Genomic DNA, 20,996 nt, shown 5'->3' with positions numbered 1-20,996 from the left:
ACAAATCGTAGTCATAAAAAAGGTACCCGCCCTTTTCCGGTGGAAAGTTTTATTTTGAAAATCGGCAAAAAAATAATATAAACCTACAAACTTTCGAACATTTTTATAGATATTTATTTAATAACAGTAGAAAATAAATCAGTCTAAACGATTCCGACAGCCTTGACAATACACCTTTTTGTAGCTGTTGTTTGCTTAACCAAAATACAATGTTATCTTTACATTTTGACTTTGAAAAAAAGATACTAATATTTTCAAAATCTTAGTCTACTAAGTTTACAGTTATAAGTTAGTGTGAAATGCAATTTCTGTATTTCGCACTGAGAAAGGGAAATTAGCCAGTATGCAGCTGTTTCTAAATATAGCCGTAAAAGGACCCTCATCAAACTTTGGTTTAATATTTTGAAAGTTCAAAATTTCTGGTCAAAATGCACCTATCTAAATCAGAATGAAATATTTCTTGAATTGAAATGTAGAGTTAAGTACGTCATATCTGTCTAGAATTTGCTCAGGTAACACAAATATACGAAATATGAAATATTTAGCGGATTGTTTTTTTTTAAATTTTTGTCCTATACTGGTATATTTAAAAAAATTGTTTAATAATATAACTATTTCAATTAAACTAATATATTTGAAGGTAAAGGAGATAGTTAGAATAGTTTCATTGTTAGAACTTCTCTGTGCTGGTTTGACTCCTTTTTTGTTTGGTTCGAGTAATTCTTGTACAATAGTCGTCAATGCATTTCGTCCATTTTTCTGCTTCATTCACTATACATGGAAAAGTTCGGGAAAAGTTACATGCATTTATGCATATTTCCGCTGTGCTACTTGCTGCTCTTGAACCTAACCCAGCTTGGAAAAAAATATAGCTCCAATTGTATGATTTCAATCAAAGCATAGTTTTTTTCTAAGATAAGAAAGGTATTTATTTTTATAATTTATGCAAGTGTAGGACATGATTAACTACAAATCTGTATCTGGAAAGGTCATACGTACTCCAAAGTATGTAATCCAAAACGTTCGATCGATTTTTTTTCTGCACAAAATAAATCATTTAACTGTTAACATTGTCTTAATTTTATATTGATTGGGACTTATTTATTTTTTAAGGAAGCAGAAGTTAATACTTTTTAAGCATCAGCGTCGACACTTTTAGAGTTATCTGCTCGTGGATGCCTACAAATGATATTAAAAATTTTGAGATCATGGAGGTATCTTGTTATTCTGCGGCTTGTGACCAATGCAATTGAAAATAGGTATGATGTGAGCTGGACGACCACCGCATTATTTTACAACAGATTTTTTAAATTGAAAAGGCTAATTAATCCTTCAATTTTTAAAAATATGTTTAATTTCAAAAGATCTGTAGTAATACAACGAAATATCATTTGCAATTATTTGGAAATAAATACAATCCATTTAATTAGTGGTGACTTTGGAAACTGTGGCACTGACTTTGAATATAAAAGATTTGACTCATGGTATGAAACATGTTTAAAAAAGAACTTGTCAAAACTAATCAAAATTGACTAAATGTAAGGAAACATCATTTGATTCAGTATTAAAGAATACATACTGATGTGATTCAGTTCGACCAACGTTAAAAAACTGTTTTCGTTTTAAAGATAAAAATTAAAAGAATATATCATACGTAACTTATAAATGAGTCAATCAAAATATGAAAAAATAAGTACATCTTTTTTTAAATATAAAAGGTTCATAATAAGTGTTTTTGGAAGTATTGAGTTTTGTTGTTAAAAAGCAAACGATAGAGTTTGTTAGCACTTAGCACGCACATAGGAAACTGTGGTAAAAGCACTGATCATTAGAGTAACCATCTTTCGTTAAAAAAAAAAAAGAAAAAAACAAGAAAAAAGCTATTACATTAACTGTTTAATTTTCAGGACACATGTCTTATATCGATGTACATAATGGCGAACATCTTTGTAATATTATGTCTTTAAAAAATAAGTATCTCTTTAAATATTAATTTTGAAATTCAGTATAGAGGCCATTGTCCGTTTATTTACTAAAATGTTATTCAAGACGTGTACTTTGGCATACAAAACATAATTTGTAAAGGCAGATGCTGTATAATATAGCTACTCCATTGAAAGGTACAACAGAAATATTATAAGTTAACCCTTCTATTACTTAATACAATAGGGGGTCATCAAGAGGGGTATAGGTTTTTTAAACGAGAATGATTGAACTCTATTCATAATTTTGAGACGCTGATATTTAAACCATACGAAAATTCCACTGCATCCACTGAATTGGATTAAAGACAGTTGTTTTTTTTTAAATACCAGCCAAGTATTGCAAATATAAGTATTGTATAATTTATTGCATACATATGTTATTAAAAATTGTCATTTTAGCTGGACATGATATTTCATTATTTGCGACTTTCAGAAGTAGCTCCCCTTCCTTAATTTTCACCAATCAATTTTGCAAAATTTGTTTGCAATTTAAAGTCAGTAGCACGAATTAAAGTTATAATAGTTAATTATAGTTAATACTCCTTTTTTTCATATAGAAACTTTAATAAAGAAAATGAAAGAATTAGCCGAATAATATAAGGAAAGTAAGGAAATAGTTTGTAAGAGCAATCAAGGGAACCAAGGTTATAGCGGTAATCAAAAAGTAATCAAGGGAACCAAGGTTATAGCGGTAATCAAAAAGTAATCAAGGGAACCAAGGTTATAGCGGTAATCGAAAGAATGTAATCCAGGGACAAAGACCAGACATGGAAAACAGACATATACAACAAAGAACAAAAAGTAACTAAAATCATACATACAAAGTATATTTTTGCATGTTCTGGTTATGACTGCAATCTTAATTGACCAATTACTTACTGTTATCGTAATTTTAAATTGCATTAAACAATGCCATTGTTGTTCTTTACCTTATTCATGAAATGCAATATTTTTTTAAATTTCAATAACGAAGTTGACCCATGTCATTGTGTTTCTGAATGAGGGAATACTGCTATTTTATTGTATCTAAGTAACTTGCTGTACACAGACATGTGAAATTTAAACCTGAAACTTAATCAACCATCACATTTCACATTTTATAAATGCTTCTTACGTCAAATACCCGATCAATCGCATCTTACATTATTGTTTTGAACATGCTATATAGAACATCATTGTTTTTATTATTGTGGATATTTCTTCCTGCCGCATGTAAGTTTCTTCCAGTAAATCTATGTATGTTCTTATTTACCATATATTTTGAAAAAGTAAATAGACTTCAGGTATTGTAGTTTTATTCCACAAATATATATATATTGATTGAATACATGCATCTGTCAATTAACTTCCTGATCATACTCATGCTTCAAATGTGAAATGTGGTAATAATCGATATTACTAATGCATACAAGATTACTTTAATTTTGTATATCTGTTTTTTAAAAAGGCGCGAGGGGAGACAGAATTTGCTGAACCAGAGAAAACAAAATACATAGAAAAAGTGAGCATTCTATGCCACTCTCTCGCTCTATCTTTGATGAAGAGGTTGGCCGGAGATATGTATATATATATATATATATATATATATATATAGATGCTGATGCAAAAAAGGAAGAAAACAGATGGCAAAATTTCCAATAACACCTCCATAAATAACCTATACTTGTGTCGTTAACTAAGGCTACCCTTTTCAAAGTACATTTTTCCATTTTTCTATTACTGTTGGTATCACTGAACATTTTTGAAGAAAACGATTACGACAGGTTAGACGTTGAGGCAAAACATATCACATGAAGCATATTGCGATATATTTCATTCGGACGTTTTTCTGTGTATGTGCCGCGTCACAGATAATTTGACGTAACGTTATCGTAGAAAATCGCCAATATCTTTGTGTGATTTGTACTTGGACTTTCTTTGTTGAGCTCGAATACTGTGAAATAGGGGAGTATGTTCAGCCGTCGTTTAAATCATCACTACATACGATTTTCTGTTATCACAATTTAATTGACCGACATGGAGTTTATATCTCACAGATGAGGGAACATATCTTTAAATATATCTTTTGTTCTACCGAATTGACAAATCACCAAACTTGATACTTACCTAATTTTAATTGCAATGAGACGGGTGCGGTTGTGGAGGAGAACATGCTTACCTTTCCGGAGCACCTTATGTCACTCCTAGTGTGTAGTTCATACACGTATTGCAAATGTTTAATTTTATAGCTGTATCGTATCATCTGAGAGCATTATTATATGGTCTATACACGTCTCATGATGGTTTTATTAGGTCCTCATATTCGATTTTTTTTATTATAGCATGAGAAAAATTCAGTATATTGTGATTCACCTACTTATAAAGTAAATTTAAAGAAGTCGGAAAGTGATAAGAAAAAAAAAGATCGCTAACAAGGAGTAAGGATGCAACTTTTAGTTTTATCAAGGAAGAGAACAAAGACAAATTTGAAATCGACTTCCATGTTCCTCGACTTTTCCCTTATTAAGGATAGAAACTAGTAATAAAATAACTCATGCATTAACTATTTTAGTTGTGATTCTAATTTCATTGAAGGATTTAAATGATGTATCAAGTTGATACAGGGAAGATAACGTAAACTTATAGAAGGGTCTGAAAAATTCCCAACGATGTTAGAACTGTCCAATTTGCGAAGCAAATTTTTGTCATTCCCTCCGTGGGATTCGAACTCGTACCGCTGTGACATCTATGGCAACACCGCCTGCACTAAGTCCAGCGCCCTAGACCACTCTAAAAATATAGCTTTCGCTTTAACATCGTTGGGAATTTTTCAGACCCTTCTATAAGTTTACGTTATCTTCCCTGTATCAATTTGATCCGATGGAGCAGTGTAGAGAATAGAGTCGTCACATTCTGAGACGTTGTATAATATTGATTTGTTGTGACATGCATCATTAATTTGATCCTCTATCCTACATAATAACACCTAGATGAACTGTCCCGTACTACCATACATCGTGTACTAAGTTAAGCCCTAGATTAATCCTACGAGGAGGAATCACCCGGCCAGCGAAAGCTATATTTTTATATAGCCTAGCTGGCCGAGTAGTCTAGGGCGCTGGACTTAGTGCAGGCGGTGTTGCCATAGATGTCACAGCGGTACGAGTTCGAGTCCCGCGGAGGGAACGACAAAAATTTGCTTCGCAAATTTGACAGTTCTAACATCGTTGGGAATTTTTCAGACCCTTCTATATATATAAAATCAAAAACAAATATATTAGGATTTTCACCACCAATCTTTATCACTGAATTTTTTAGGTGTATCAGTCAATACAAATAATACCCACGGGCCAACCTTAATTTGCTTTCCAAAAAACTTTTGGAAGCACGTCATAAATACCATCTGTTTATTCTTTTAATCATTGGATTGTTTCCCTAAATTAAAGCGACGCAAAATAGTTTGGAAGATCTGACAAAAATAAATGCGCCGTGTGTAAGCAATTTAAACAAATATACATTAAGAAATTCTATGTTTTTCAACAAAAGAAGAAAAAATAAATAAAAATCAAACAGCCATTCGAAGACAAATTTTAATAGCGAAAATTAACTAAAACATACACATTTACTGTTAAAATTGGAATCAGGTAATATGATTTAAAAGTTCATTGTGTTTATATATTTTTCTGTTTAAAGCTGTATGTGCAATTGCAAGTCAAAATGATTGTGTTTCTTATAAAATATAATACAGTGGAACCTGTCTAAAACAAACTGAATAATCAGAAAACCTGTCTATACCAAATTCTGTAGAATCAGAGACCCTATCTATACCAAACTGAATAATAAGAAAACCTGTCTATACCAAAGTCTGAAGAATCAGAGACCCTGTCTATACCAAACTCTGAATTATACAAAAACCTATCTATACCAGATCTGTGTAAGTCTTTATCACAATTTAAATGCAGCTTGAACATTAGTAAACATAATATCTTTCTAACTTGATGCAATTTTACCGTATTCAAGGGGTTCAGTTTAGATATGTTTTACTGTATAATCTAAATAGATCTTTTGTGTTTGATTATTGGATTAATGAAATTAAGTGGGAAATGGATGGTGATGTTAATACAGCTATTTTAATCAATGATTTCATTTGATTCAAATGTAAACCGTACCATATCTTTATAGTACTTTAGGGTACTTTTAATTGCTACAGCTCAAACAGATCTTTCTGCATTATTATGTTGGGAATTGTTTCGTCCTGATTGTAATTGATAATTATCCTTCTCAATTTGCGTTTGAAATTCTAACAAAATACCCGATATTGCTACACTTAAAACAAATATCGGTCAACAAAAGATAAGCTTTTTAACGGATGGATTTAAGTTTATCATTTAATGAAACAATATTTAAAACTTGACCATTTTTGCTTATATTTCTATCACCACCCTTTTTCAATTCAATGTAGTGCCTACGTTCTTCTCCTTGGCAATTAAACTTAGTAAACGTAAGAACACAATATATTAAGCATTCTACTTGCCGGCCATGGACGTTTTGTTTTTCCTTTTATATTAATATTTTAACACGTACATAATCACTTTCTAAAGACGAGTTTAGTTTGCTTTTAAGACATTCAATTGGATGTTCCCCCCTTCATTGAACACACATTGATTTATTAATACAAGACAACAGACAATGAGTACTAAAACAGATATGTGATTGGGTTAGGATGCCAATAAATTTAGATTCTTTCTGTTAACTTTAGGAAAATTACATGTGTCACGATTAAGGCCACATGCCGACGTGCTAAAGAATACTAGAAAAGAACGCTTTTAAAGCATTTAAACAGTTGTTATAGCCTCACTTGATATAAAGTCCTTTTCAGTCTATATAAATCTATACAAATGGGTGTTTACGCAGTTTAAGATAAAGTAATATCACAAAATGCATTAAATCTGTGCACAATAACATTGTTTGGTGATTTGCCTTCTGTATATACAGATACTCCCATTAAAATATTCTTGGATTTCTTCAATTATTTTTTTTCTGAAACTGCGATAATTCGTGAGAGTTGTGAAAACAGAAATGTAACCTGAGCTTTGGATGCAACTAAATCATACGTACAAGTAACAAAAGTAAATGAGCAACTCGGACTCCACTAAAAACTGGGAGCATGGACCATGTGCACCGGTAGGGTAAGCGTCCTCTGCTTTTCTAGAAACACCCGCCGAGTTGCTCATAAAAAGTCAAGTCCTGGGTGGACAAACGAGGAAAGGAAAACTATGACCCGTTTAATAAATCAGTTTTCATGGTGCTGAAGGATACACCATAACGATCCACGAGTTCATGATGACTACCATAAAACATGTGTAGTGATGACTTCAATCTTGTAGCAACATAACCCTGCTCCAGAAGCAAATTTATTAGAGTTCTAGCACGATACAAAAAGTCTGCGTAGTTTCGGCAAGCCCTGGCATAACGTATGAGTTGTGATATGAACACTCCATACGCAGGAGCCGAAGAGATGTTGCCACAGATGAAAGGAAAGTTGACAATTGTGAATGACTAGTCATCACGTTTGTCGTAAAGTTTGGTCAATAGTTTTCCTTGACCATCGATTTCTAAGTTTAGGTCAAGATATGAGGCTGCCTTCACAATGTCTGTAGTATCCTTTATCTCAAGTTCTTTTGGGTAGATGCGATGTATCAAATCCCCGAAATTAGGGTTGTTTAAAGATAATACGTCATCTATATAGCGGAAACTGAGATTAAAGGATCTAGCCAAACGATATTCTTCCTTTCTGATCAGATGAGCCTCATAAGAGTGAAGGAATAGGTCAGCAAGTAAATGAGCACAATTTGTTCCCATTGGAATGCCGACCGTTTGTTGAAAAACACGTCCACCACACTGGATAAATATGTTGTCGATTAAAAATTCCAGCATTTTGTAAACATCTTCCTCTATATATTTGGAAGATGATTTGGAATTATTTCTTACAAAGTATGAGGAATCTCTACCAAGAACTATATATTTGTATCTAGGTGTACCATCTTTTTTGGAAAAACAACGACGTGTAATGTTTTTAAGTCGGGATTTTAACTGAGTATGGGGAATAGAAGTATTCAGTGTTGAAAAATCATAGGTTTTAATGTTATTATATTCAGATAATAGACTTGAGCTGATTGTCCCCAAAAGATCTTTCGAATTTTTCAGGATCCACATTAAATAAATACCACTACGGGAGTAACAAGTGTTGTGGTAAGACTGCAGACCCTCTTTGACAGTTGTGAGTATAGAAGTTAAAAGTTTTGAAAGAGGTATGGTGGTACATTTTGCAGATCCAGCTATGAAACGTTGTTTGTGTGGATTCTTGTGAAGTTTAGGAATCCAGTACATAGACGGTAAATCACAATCATTGTCCTTGGTAGAGAGACCAAAAGAGGATAGCACAGATTTATGGTTTTCCACAATCTCTTCTTTGGAGAGAGTGGTAGCAGTATAGGTCTTATCAATGCTATTATTTTCTACGTCTACCTCTGATAATAAACATTGGATACAAAACGTTTTGCAAACAAAAACAATGTTGTTTTAGGCTTTGTCAGCTGGTACGACAACATATTTGTCATGTATAGAAGACAATGTTTTTGCTACATCGGGGTTTTTGAAAACTGATGCAGCCTTGGCACTCATTGACCTATTTAAAACTTTCATTCGTTTCAAAATTAAAGACCTCACGGCCTCTCACCATTCTGACAGAGAATCAATGTCTTCTTGTTCTCGTTTTATCCACTTTCTTGCATACTCCTCGACGGCATCCATAAGAACTTTAAAGTTATAATTTCAATTTATTGAGCGTGTCTCACTGTACTTGGGACCTTTAGAAAGGATATTAAGCAGAGATTCGTTTTCGATAATGGTTAAATCTCCTGTAACGACGTGACCAGAAGGACCATATTTGAATGGTTAGATTTTGCAAGAACAGTCATGTGGTTTAGCCTTGAAGTCCTCAATCTCGAGGTTATGCAATAGCCTTTTATAAGTGAAATTTTGGATGCGATGTGTGAAGTATAGGAATATGAAATAGTTGGTATGGATTTGTCTTTGAAACATGGGGGAATTTTGTTGGTAACGTTTTTGTGATGGAGTATGTTAGCCAAATTAATTGCATCTATACCATTGTTGACAAACGGTAGTGAAAGAAATGATCGTTTTTCTCCATCTTGACTTTTCACACAAACTGGTTTAAAGAGTCTGTGGAAACCAATATCCAAAATGATGGCAACAAGTCTGTATAATGATGAGGTTGGGTCAGAAACAGGAGTGTCAAGACTTGTTTTGTAAAGGGATTGTAGTAGAGTGAGAGGTATAGAATAAAGTTTGATTCTAATGTGATGACGTCCATGAGGTTTTTGTATGAAAGGACCATCTATGGAGACATCATGTAACTTAGGTGACGTATAGTGGCGATGCCATGACTCCTTTCCCGTCTTGGATTTTTGTCAAATAAATTCATCATATATATGTTATTGTTATATTGGCTTGAAAGGTTTCCTATACTTTTGATGTTGTCATTGCATCCGTAAGGTATTGCAGTACCTAGTCTGCGTATCCAGTACTCCTCTCTTTCCCTACGATAGTTTTTACTTAAAACGGGACTGTTCGTAGGATGGTATTTTTTTTCTAAAATACGAACTTTCATGGAGAGGATTGAATGATCTTGTTGATTAAAGTGTTGATAAACTGTCGGGAATTTGGTGGTATTAATCTCACTGCTGACACTTCGGTATTTTTTGCCAATATTTCAATGTGTGAAAGCTTTACGTTACATTAGATAACTACAATTTCAAGTCCATTTACAGTATTATATTTCTTCCTGTTCATGTCCATATGATACAAAAATTTCATTTAAAATGTCACCAAAAACCCTTGATCAGTTAAGGAGTAATTGCATATACCAAGTTCAAATGGTGAATGTATGAACCTTAAATTCAGTTACATGTATCTTCCTTTGTACTCCCTCCTTTTCATTTATAGGAAACTAAAACATATACTTGTAGCTAAAAATTGCCCCACTACAAAGTATAAGAAATAAATGATTTCCCTTTCCATATAAAAAAAAATCTAATTATGTTCTTCATAGGTTCAATTTCGACAGATTTCACTGTTTTTAAGCTTTTAATTTTTTCGATTTTAAAAAAAGCAATGTTGTAATATCATAAAATAAACAAGCTATTTAAATTCTAGATATAAAGACATTAGTTTGTTGGTTCAAGTGCAAAAAGTTTATCCCGTCATGGAAATAAAGAAGCATGCATAATCCTGGTTAAAAAATCTCAGTTGATATCTAAATCTCACACACTATTTCAAAATACGACTACGTGCTTATTGGATCATTTCATTAGGACAAAATCAATTGCAACGGTACAAAATGTAGGAACACATTACCCTAACCGCATGACATATTTTCAAAAAACTTGTCTTATCGAAGACACTAAATATATCAAATTGGTTATTGTCGGTTTAAAATATGGGACGAACCTTTTGTTAGAAAATAATAAACATTAAATGTTTAAAGATCTCATCGAATAATAGTATATCATAAATTGCATGTTATGCGTATAAAGTTTCCATAGCAGAAACATACGACACGGAAAATTTTTATTTTAATTGATCATGAATTTAATTATTTCCAATATATTAAATTTTCAATTCGCTATTACTCAGTAGTATATTTGCTCGCCTTAAGTGGATGTTTCTTTCTTTGCTAAATACCTAAAGAGAGATTTATTCATATATTGTTATTTTGATTGAAATAGAGTAATCCTTAACTGAAAATAGTACAAAACAAAGAATCAATAACAATGCTGTCAATTGCAAACATGACCTATATCTTATCAATGTTTAAATCCCCCTTTTTATACTGTGATTAACTAATATAATATTATGTGCAAAATTAAATGAATGTCATATTTCTTCACATGATGATGATTTTAAAAGTAGTTAATTAGCACATGATAAACCGAAGATATAAAATTCAAAAACAAAAGTAAAAACATCGTAATATAAGGACAATTTTAATCCCAAAACAGTAATAAAACAACGGCTCGACTAATCTGTTTTATTCTGGAAATTTAATTTTATTAGTACTTATATATTTATAGCAAATATATTCAAAAAAGTTATTTTTATCCAATTGAATTAATATTATTTCTAATATAACGTACTATAACCAATAAAATAATATATTACCCGATATAAATACAGTTTCGGCAGTTCGGATAAAAAATGAGAATTAAAATTTAAAAATTAAATAAGTATATAAAACAAACTGCAAACAAACAAATATAAAGACCCAGCTAATGTGTTAATGACTACAGCACCATATCCCACATGAATTATTACCTATCTTTTGTCCTTTTGGTATAGCGATACGTAGCTATGTATTTAAAGATGTTTACATGTGTTCTACATATTTTGATCATTTATAACATGCATAGCCTTTGTTTATGGTTTTTGAAAAAAAGTATGTTGATTAAATTATATCTCGCATTAAATTTACCAAAAGTATCGCTCATTTATTTAGTTAGAAATAAATCTCCAAAGCATCAACCACAAGTTTCGTAATGTAGAATGACAGATAGATTAATCGCAGATTTTCTATTAAGAAATTTTATGATTGTATATTGATTTTAATGTGCGTATGATTTTTCAATATAGTTGCCCAAACTTCGATAGATGCCTGCTCGAACTTTACCAGGGTAGACAATTACTACACCCGGTCTATCAATTATACTAAACAACCATGGGACCTTGAAGAATGTGAATCACAGAATACCACAGCTGGTTGGTATGGTTTTGTTTATGGCGAGAACATACCAACATATGCGCCAGCGCCTTACCAATGTGGAACCTTGTCACCTATATGGTTTGATGGTATGATATTGAAATATAACACAGATCAAGTTAACACGTCAAATGTTTATTTTCACTACAAACAATTCAAGTGTGTTGTGTATATTCAAACGAAGGTCGAAATGAGCTTTTCATTACTTCTGTACACTACCACTCCTGTAAACGTGATATACATTTCGCGATACATTACTCTTTGCATATTTAACAGTAAACGTTTAATTGTGCAAAACGCTACGTGCGGAAATACTTTAATATAGCATATGTTCATAAGAATGAATATGCGAGCACAAAATGTGCAACCTTAAAAAAAGTAAGTATCTTTACAGGAGCATAAAAACAGAACCTAAATATATTTAGAGAAAAGATTTTTGTTATTTATTTCAGGCATTTGAACACTGCCTTGACAGGGGTTAGATATATATTTCTTTTGAAACGATTAGAGTATACTTGTGGTATATCGTAATTTAATTCATGTAAATATATATGTACATCCAGAACAAAAGACTAAAAGCAGAGGTCGTTTTTCAATTAAAAACCCCAAATCGGCATTTTCAAAATGAAATTATATGATGAAATTATTATATGGCGACATTATTAAAGGAGATTTAAAATTGCTTCTATTCAATATTGGTTTAATTGGTGTAATTTCATCAATTAATGGCATAATGCCTTATCTCACTCGCCCGTTATATTTAAGACGATAAAGGCCAGTCAATATTTATGACTTGGTTCTAAAGTAATTTTTGTGAGAACAAAGAGGGAGAGAGATATTTTGCACCATTCTTTTAACCCATTAAGTTCTGAGGATACGATTATAAAATTTTTCACAGTCTGTAGAACTGATGGGGGAGGTGTTTTTTTTTTCACTTTTACAATAAAAATGGGAAATGAGGCGGCCTCAAAAGCGACAAGAGTTGGAAAACCACAAAATGTACTCTAATTGGCAAAATTTATGATTTAAACACAAAGCTTTTATCAGATGTTATTTTATTCAAACAATAATCCTAGTTTTAGACCTGTTTTGTTTAGGCAAGAATAATGAAATACTGAATACTTGTCAAAATATATTATAATAAATTATAAGATAATTACACAACCATTTTGAAATAACTGTAATTTGAGGAAATCCCAATTTGAAGCAATTATTGTTAAAACATTTTTTCATTTCTTGTAAGTGGTATGACATAACATGCCAATCGATTCCAAAAACAAGCTATTTTTTTATAAGTGTAAATATTCATTTTCTGGAACGAATTTTGTTTCTATTACTTGAAATTCAAGACAAACAAATGTGTTTCTAATGAAATAAAGACCAAAATTAAGGTTATATATAACCCTTGGACAATATTCCACAAAGTTGCTTCCAACAAAAGACAAACCGTTAAATCAAGATAAATTCAAAGGCATACTATGTCCGTAATATGAGAAAGTTGCACTGACTATATGAAAAATTTAAGAGGTAGACCTAAGGAAAGGGACACATCTCTTACACATTTGAACGTTTGCTTTCAACATTTTACATCAATCTCATGATAGCATCAAAGTAACTAAAGAAAGGACTGATTTCATACTGTTTCAAATGAAAGCTTGTTAGTCTTTGGTGAAACTGAATATGATACAAGCATATCACTGATTTCAAGAATTATGTCCCTTATCCTAGATCTACCTCCTCAAATCAAAACTTGACCTTACTTTTGCTGTCTCACATGATATGGTCATTTTTACAGATTGCATCATCCATTTTGTATTATGAAGTGTCTATTGTCATTCTATTGACCAGCATATAAATTTCAATAGAGTTCGTCTTTGATATGTGGGGATGTTGGAACATCTTAAAACATGACCTTAACTTATTTTTTCAGCGCTCTCTACAGAATTGATTAAAATGAACAGCAAAATAAAGTTCAAATTATATATTAAAACAGAAAATGAACTTTAATTTCAGTCATCTCGGTCCATATATGTTTTTAATTGTTTTCTAGTGCACAGGTTTGTTGAGACAAACTCGGTGATGAACCTTAAGCTCTAACCGCTTTTTTGCAAATCTACTAGAGTCAACATCATGACATATGTTGTATGTTCCATATTGTTCTTCGTCAGCATCGTTAATTAAGAAATAAATGTGTCAATTTAATTGAAAATGTGGTGTTGTAGTTTGCGGCTTTTGAAAAAGTATTTTAAATAGAAAGAAATTTCAAACGTGGTTTTTAGATGTTAAAACAGTTTTATGTACTGTAATAACACATCCCAGTACTTTCTGACTACAGACTAAATATCTTAATTTATTCAAGGATCCTACCCGACAAATTATGGAGAAGAAAAAAATGTAACAGCTTGTCTCGTAAGTGTATGGTCTACGTGCCAGGAGAGTTGGGATGTGACTGTCAAGAACTGTGGCGGCTATAATATTGCCTACTTAGAACCTGTAGACTACTGTGGCACATATTGTATGGGTAGGTTAAATGATTTCAATACTTCATTTATTTTACATTTTCCTCAAGGAATAACAAACACAAATTTTTGGCTTTCTAAATCGTTAATTATTCCACATCCAATGTACCACTGATCTATTTTTACACCTTTACTTTAAGACTCAAACGGTTACCAGCCGACCCCAAGTCCATCTGGTTGGACCTACAATGATACCAGTGATCCGTGTTATTACCATATGGTTTCCCCAAATGATTACACCAGATCTCCGGGATGGACGTTATCACCTGGAGATGTAGAGATTTGTGACAATATAACAGAAGGCTGGTACAGATACGAGTATAATGAGTACGTTCCTACATTTCCAGTACAGTCCGGGCAATGTGGATCATCAAATCCTATCTGGTTCCAAGGTAACTATTGAATTATCCTATTTTAATACAAGCGAACAAGCATTTATTAATCTTACGTTCATTATAGGGCATATAACTTCCATTGCTTTGTTTCAAGCATTATATCAATATATAGCGTTGTTCAGTCTATAGATTGGAAATGAAAGTTGTATGTTGTTCTAAAAGAAGTTTGAATAGCTAGTATTGACTAAAATAAAACGAACTAATTTATTATACTTAAATCACATATTAGTATAAACTTGTCATATATGTTACACTACTTGATTCTTCATTCTAAGGCATATTCTAGATATGCCTTACATTGCTACTAATTGGTAAAACTTGTGTTTAAATGTTACCCTCTGTCATACACAAATGACTTTTATCTTCATCACCTAGGAACATACCCCACCTACGACAAAGTGGCAGAGATGACAGCATGTATGGCTGGAGAATATTCAAATTGTGAAGACAGTTGGACTGTTAAAGTTAAAAACTGCTATGATATGTATAACGTGGCATACCTTAAACCTCTCAGCAAATGCGGACGATTTTGTAAAGGTACAATACAGTTAAAACCAGTCGAAACTGAACCTCTTTAGAATTTTAAGATTTGCCCGATTTACGAAGGTTAAAATGTAGTTAAGATGATAAAGGGTGATTTTAAAAGGCTAAGGTAAAGGTACATTTTCGGATTATGCAGGGATCGATTCAGTCAGGTTTCACTGTAAATTTAAAATATTTTAAAAACTTGACATTACTAATTATTTGTAATATGTTTATTTCAAATACATGATTTTTTCCATATACGTATTAAAAGAATTAAAACAAAATGGTAAGGAACTGCGTTAAATTTGTTTGGAAACAGGAATATTTGATTGTTTGTACATGCCCAATTATTGAATACAATCGTAAGATTAATCAAATATAAATTGTATTGTTTAAAAAACTAGGTAACTCAAGTGATCCATACGGATATAACCCGAGCCCAAGCCCTTCTGATTGGTCTTACAATTATAGCAGTGATCCATGCATGCAAGCATTTTACTCACTAAGTGATTATGACAGAGCACCGGAATGGAGACTAACCCCTGGAGAAGACGAGAAATGTGATAATATAACTGAGGGGTGGTACGGGTATATGAATTATGAGAATATTCCAACTTCGCCAATGCAAGCAGGGCAATGTGGGTCATCAAGACCAATCTGGTTGCAAGGTATACAATACATAATTTACATTTAACATTGTTTTATCATCGGAAATGTCTGTACTAAGGAGGTAGACCTAGGGTAAGGACACAACTCTTACAAATCATTAGAACGTTTGTATTCACCATTTTACATCAATCTCGTGTAAACATCAAAGTAACTTGCACTGATTTCATTCTATTTGAAGGGAAAGCTTGAAAGGCTTTGGTGAAATTGAATATAATACACTCTTATCACTGATTTCAAGAATTATGTCCCTTACCCTAGGTCTACCTCCTTAAGTCAGGACCAATGAAAGTTGTTCACAACTTTTCCAGTTTTACCGTGATAATGCTCTTTGCTAAATAGATTTTCTTTCTTAATTCATCCTTTCTACCGTTGCATGATTTTGGTTAATGTTTTAGTTATACTGTATTTGATTGCAGTAGAAGTTTGATAATGTTATGTTCATTCTACACGTTTGCATGGCTCTCAATTACAAGATATTCTATTGATATATTATGCAGTTAAATTTATGTACGGATATTGTGTTAAGGGTAACAAATATGTCACTAGTATAGTTTTACCTTCCGGTTACAAAAATGAAATTAAAACATATGTTTTATATGTTTAGTAAAACACATAAAAATCATATGTTTGTCATATATTTTCATATGTTTAGGGTCAACATGAAAAACATGGTAAAATCATTCAATATATGTTAATGTAAATCATATGATATATATATGTTTTTCTTGGGACTTCATATGTGGGAAGAGTATCGTTATTTTAATAAATTTTGAAATTTATTGTTTAATGTGGATTAATAGGCAGAAAAGATATGTTGCTTTTTTTACTGTGTACTTTTATCTTTCCAACAGGAACATACCCTAAAAACAACGGGGAGACTGAGATGACTGCATGCATGGCTAATGAATATTATGATTGTGCGGACAGTTGGACTGTAAAAGTTAAAAACTGCTATGATATGTATAATGTGGCATATCTAAAACCTCTCGACGATTGTGCACGTATCTGCAAGGGTAAATTTCTAAATAGCAAATAAAAGCAAATATGAATATTGCAGTGTTTTTTACTATTATTTTGAATGTTTTAATTTTGTACTCTGAGATAAGACGGCAATTCAAAGTATTGTAAACCAACGTTATTACATTGTTTTGTAAACAATTAATTCTCATTTAACTTTTTGTTGCTGATTTTCCCTCGAAGAAAAGATAAATATTTAATAACACATCCTTCAAGTGTTTTGCGTCTACATCAAAAACTATTTGTTAGGGCAATTACCTCCATAAATAACACTAAATAAAGAATATTCTATAAAACTAATTTTTCAAATCTTTAATATTTTGAATTGTTTTTACATTAAGAATCAGATAACTCTAGTGGCCCTCACATATATAATCCAAGTCCTAGTCCATCTGGTTGGACATTCAACGATACCAGTGATCCATGCATGAACCATTTTATCTCTCAAAGCGATAATGACAGAATACCGGAATGGACTTTAATGCCTGGCGAATCGGAGATGTGTGACAATATAACTGAAGGGTGGTATAGATACGAATATTACGAAAATGTTCCAACGTATCCAATAGAATCAGGACATTGTAGATCGTCTTCTCCCATCTGGTTTCAAGGTGAGAATCACAAAACATCTCAAAACATCAGAAACAAATAAATGAATCTATTGTATTTTGAATGAATTATATTATATTATAACAAAATAACCTTGTTGTCACGGCTTAATTTTGTTTTATAACACTTTTCAAGCTTAAGCAAGATCTTCTGGAATGTGTTAATAATAAAAGAGTTTATTTTTTCTGTTCTTTTTTCGAATAGGTACATACCCAATCATGAGCATGGAGAAAGAGATGACTGCATGTATGGCTGGAGAATATTCTACCTGTGATGATAGTTGGACAGTGAAAGTTAAAAATTGTTATGATATGTACAATGTAGCATACTTGAAACCACTTAGTAAATGTGGACGTATGTGTAAGGGTAAGTTGAGTAAAATAGATTTTCTGTAACAGATTGAGTAAGTCTGCATTTGTTGATATCTAACTTTATTTTCAAAGTCACACATGTAGGCAATTTAGAATAAAACATACTTCAATTTAGGTAAACAGATCTACATGATGCTCTTTTTATCGTTTTATGAGTAACATTAAATGGCAATTTAAGCTTTTTAACAATCGTAGGGAAAATATTACAAGTAACTTAGATATATTTATTAGCACTTCTTCCTCAAGATTGCTTCCTCTGTTATTCCACGTCAAATGTACCACTGATCTATTTTACACCTTTACTTTAAGACTCAAACGGTTACCAGCCGACCCCAAGTCCATCAGGTTGGACCTACAATGATACCAGTGATCCGTGTTATTACCATATGGTTTCTCCAAATGATTACACCAGATCTCCGGGATGGACGTTATCACCTGGAGATGTAGAGATTTGTGACAATATAACAGAAGGCTGGTACAGATACGAGTATAATGAATACGTTCCTACATTTCCAGTACAGTCCGGGCAATGCGGATCATCAAATCCTATCTGGTTCCAAGGTAACTATTGAATTATCCTATTTAAATACAAACGAACAAACATTTATTAATCTTACGTTCATTATAGGGCATATAACTTCCATTGCTTTGTTTCAAGCATTATATCAATATATAGCGTTGTTCAGTCTATAGATTGGAAATGAAAGTTGTATGTTGTTCTAAAAGAAGTTTGAATAGCTAGTATTGACTAAAATAAAACGAACTAATTTATTATACTTAAATCACATGTTAGTATAAACTTGTCATATATGTTACACTACCTGATTCTTCATTCTAAGGCATATTCTAGATATGCCTTACATTGCTACTAATTGGTAAAACTTGTGTTTAAATGTTACCCTCTGTCATACACAAATGACTTTTATCTTCATCACCTAGGAACATACCCCACCTACGACAAAGTGGCAGAGATGACAGCATGTATGGCTGGAGAATATTCAAATTGTGAAGACAGTTGGACTGTTAAAGTTAAAAACTGCTATGATATGTATAACGTGGCATACCTTAAACCTCCCAGCAAATGCGGACGATTTTGTAAAGGTACAATACAGTTAAAACCAGTCGAAACTGAACCTCTTTAGAATTTTAAGATTTGCCCGATTTACGAAGGTTAAAATGTAGTTAAGATGATAAAGGATGATTTTAAAAGGCTAAGGTAAAGGTACATTTTCGGATTATGCAGGGATCGGTTCAGTCAGGTTTCACTGTAAATTTAAAATATTTTAAAAACTTGACATTACTAATTATTTGTAATATGTTTATTTCAAATACATGATTTTTTCCATATACGTATTAAAAGAATTAAAACAAAATGGTAAGGAACTGCGTTAAATTTGTTTGGAAACAGAAATATTAGATTGTTTGTACATGCCCAATTATTGAATACAATCGTAAGATTAATCAAATATAAATTGTATTGTTTAAAAAAACTAGGTAACTCAAGTGATCCATACGGATATAACCCGAGCCCAAGCCCTTCTGATTGGTCTTACAATTATAGCAGTGATCCATGCATGCAAGCATTTTACTCACTAAGTGATTATGACAGAGCACCGGAATGGAGACTAACCCCTGGAGAAGACGAGAAATGTGATAATATAACTGAGGGGTGGTACGGGTATATGAATTATGAGAATATTCCAACTTCGCCAATGCAAGCAGGGCAATGTGGGTCATCAAGACCAATCTGGTTGCAAGGTATACAATACATAATTTACATTTAACATTGTTTTATCATCGGAAATGTCTGTACTAAGGAGGTAGACCTAGGGTAAGGACACAACTCTTACAAATCATTAGAACGTTTGTATTCACCATTTTACATCAATCTCGTGTAAACATCAAAGTAACTTGCACTGATTTCATTCTATTTGAAGGGAAAGCTTGAAAGGCTTTGGTGAAATTGAATATAATACACTCTTATCACTGATTTCAAGAATTATGTCCCTTACCCTAGGTCTACCTCCTTAAGTCAGGACCAATGAAAGTTGTTCACAACTTTTCCAGTTTTACCGTGATAATGCTCTTTGCTAAATAGATTTTCTTTCTTAATTCATCCTTTCTACCGTTGCATGATTTTGGTTAATGTTTTAGTTATACTGTATTTGATTGCAGTAGAAGTTTGATAATGTTATGTTCATTCTACACGTTTGCATGGCTCTCAATTACAAGATATTCTATTGATATATTATGCAGTTAAATTTATGTACGGATATTGTGTTAAGGGTAACAAACATGTCACTAGTATAGTTTTACCTTCCGGTTACAAAAATGAAATTAAAACATATGTTTTATATGTTTAGTAAAACACATAAAAATCATATGTTTGTCATATATTTTCATATGTTTAGGGTCAACATGAAAAACATGGTAAAATCATTCAATATATGTTAATGTAAATCATATGATATATATATGTTTTTCTTGGGACTTCATATGTGGGAAGAGTATCGTTATTTTAATAAATTTTGAAATTTATTGTTTAATGTGGATTAATAGGCAGAAAAGATATGTTGCTTTTTTTACTGTGTACTTTTATCTTTCCAACAGGAACATACCCTAAAAACAACGGGGAGACTGAGATGACTGCATGCATGGCTAATGAATATTATGATTGTGCGGACAGTTGGACTGTAAAAGTTAAAAACTGCTATGATATGTATAATGTGGCATATCTAAAACCTCTCGACGATTGTGCACGTATCTGCAAGGGTAAATTTCTAAATAGCAAATAAAAGCAAATATGAATATTGCAGTGTTTTTTACTATTATTTTGAATGTTTTAATTTTGTACTCTGAGATAAGACGGCAATTCAAAGTATTGTAAACCAACGTTATTACATTGTTTTGTAAACAATTAATTCTCATTTAACTTTTTGTTGCTGATTTTCCCTCGAAGAAAAGATAAATATTTAATAACACATCCTTCAAGTGTTTTGCGTCTACATCAAAAACTATTTGTTAGGGCAATCACCTCCATAAATAACACTAAATAAAGAATATTCTATAAAACTAATTTTTCAAATCTT

General features: G+C 32.0%; 1 protein-coding gene across 5 annotated transcripts in view; it reads left to right on the top strand.

Moving 5' to 3' along the window:
* Nucleotides 1–3,052: 3,052 nt before the first annotated feature.
* Nucleotides 3,053–20,996, top strand: part of LOC148614084 (uncharacterized) — a 42,989-nt gene continuing 25,045 nt past the window's right edge. For all 5 annotated transcript variants that reach the window (XM_088587911.1, XM_088587913.1, XM_088587914.1 and 2 more), the window contains exons 1-13: nt 3,053–3,197; nt 11,676–11,891; nt 14,162–14,323; nt 14,462–14,713; nt 15,092–15,253; nt 15,646–15,909; nt 16,762–16,923; nt 17,269–17,538; nt 17,741–17,902; nt 18,217–18,468; nt 18,847–19,008; nt 19,402–19,665; nt 20,518–20,679. In XM_088587911.1, the coding sequence (XP_088444037.1) occupies nt 3,089–3,197; nt 11,676–11,891; nt 14,162–14,323; nt 14,462–14,713; nt 15,092–15,253; nt 15,646–15,909; nt 16,762–16,923; nt 17,269–17,538; nt 17,741–17,902; nt 18,217–18,468; nt 18,847–19,008; nt 19,402–19,665; nt 20,518–20,679 (2,599 nt within the window). In that variant the 5' untranslated portion in view covers nt 3,053–3,088. The remainder of the gene's footprint in view (nt 3,198–11,675; nt 11,892–14,161; nt 14,324–14,461; nt 14,714–15,091; nt 15,254–15,645; nt 15,910–16,761; nt 16,924–17,268; nt 17,539–17,740; nt 17,903–18,216; nt 18,469–18,846; nt 19,009–19,401; nt 19,666–20,517; nt 20,680–20,996) is intronic.

The sequence above is a fragment of the Perna viridis genome, chromosome 6 (assembly GCF_037379345.1).
Source record: "Perna viridis isolate PV_CMFRI_1.1 ecotype Kerala chromosome 6, ASM3737934v1, whole genome shotgun sequence".
Taxonomy (NCBI): Eukaryota; Metazoa; Mollusca; class Bivalvia; order Mytilida; family Mytilidae; genus Perna; species Perna viridis.
The sequence above is the reverse complement of the archived record's forward strand: the minus strand, read 5'-3'. Positions and strand labels throughout refer to the sequence as shown.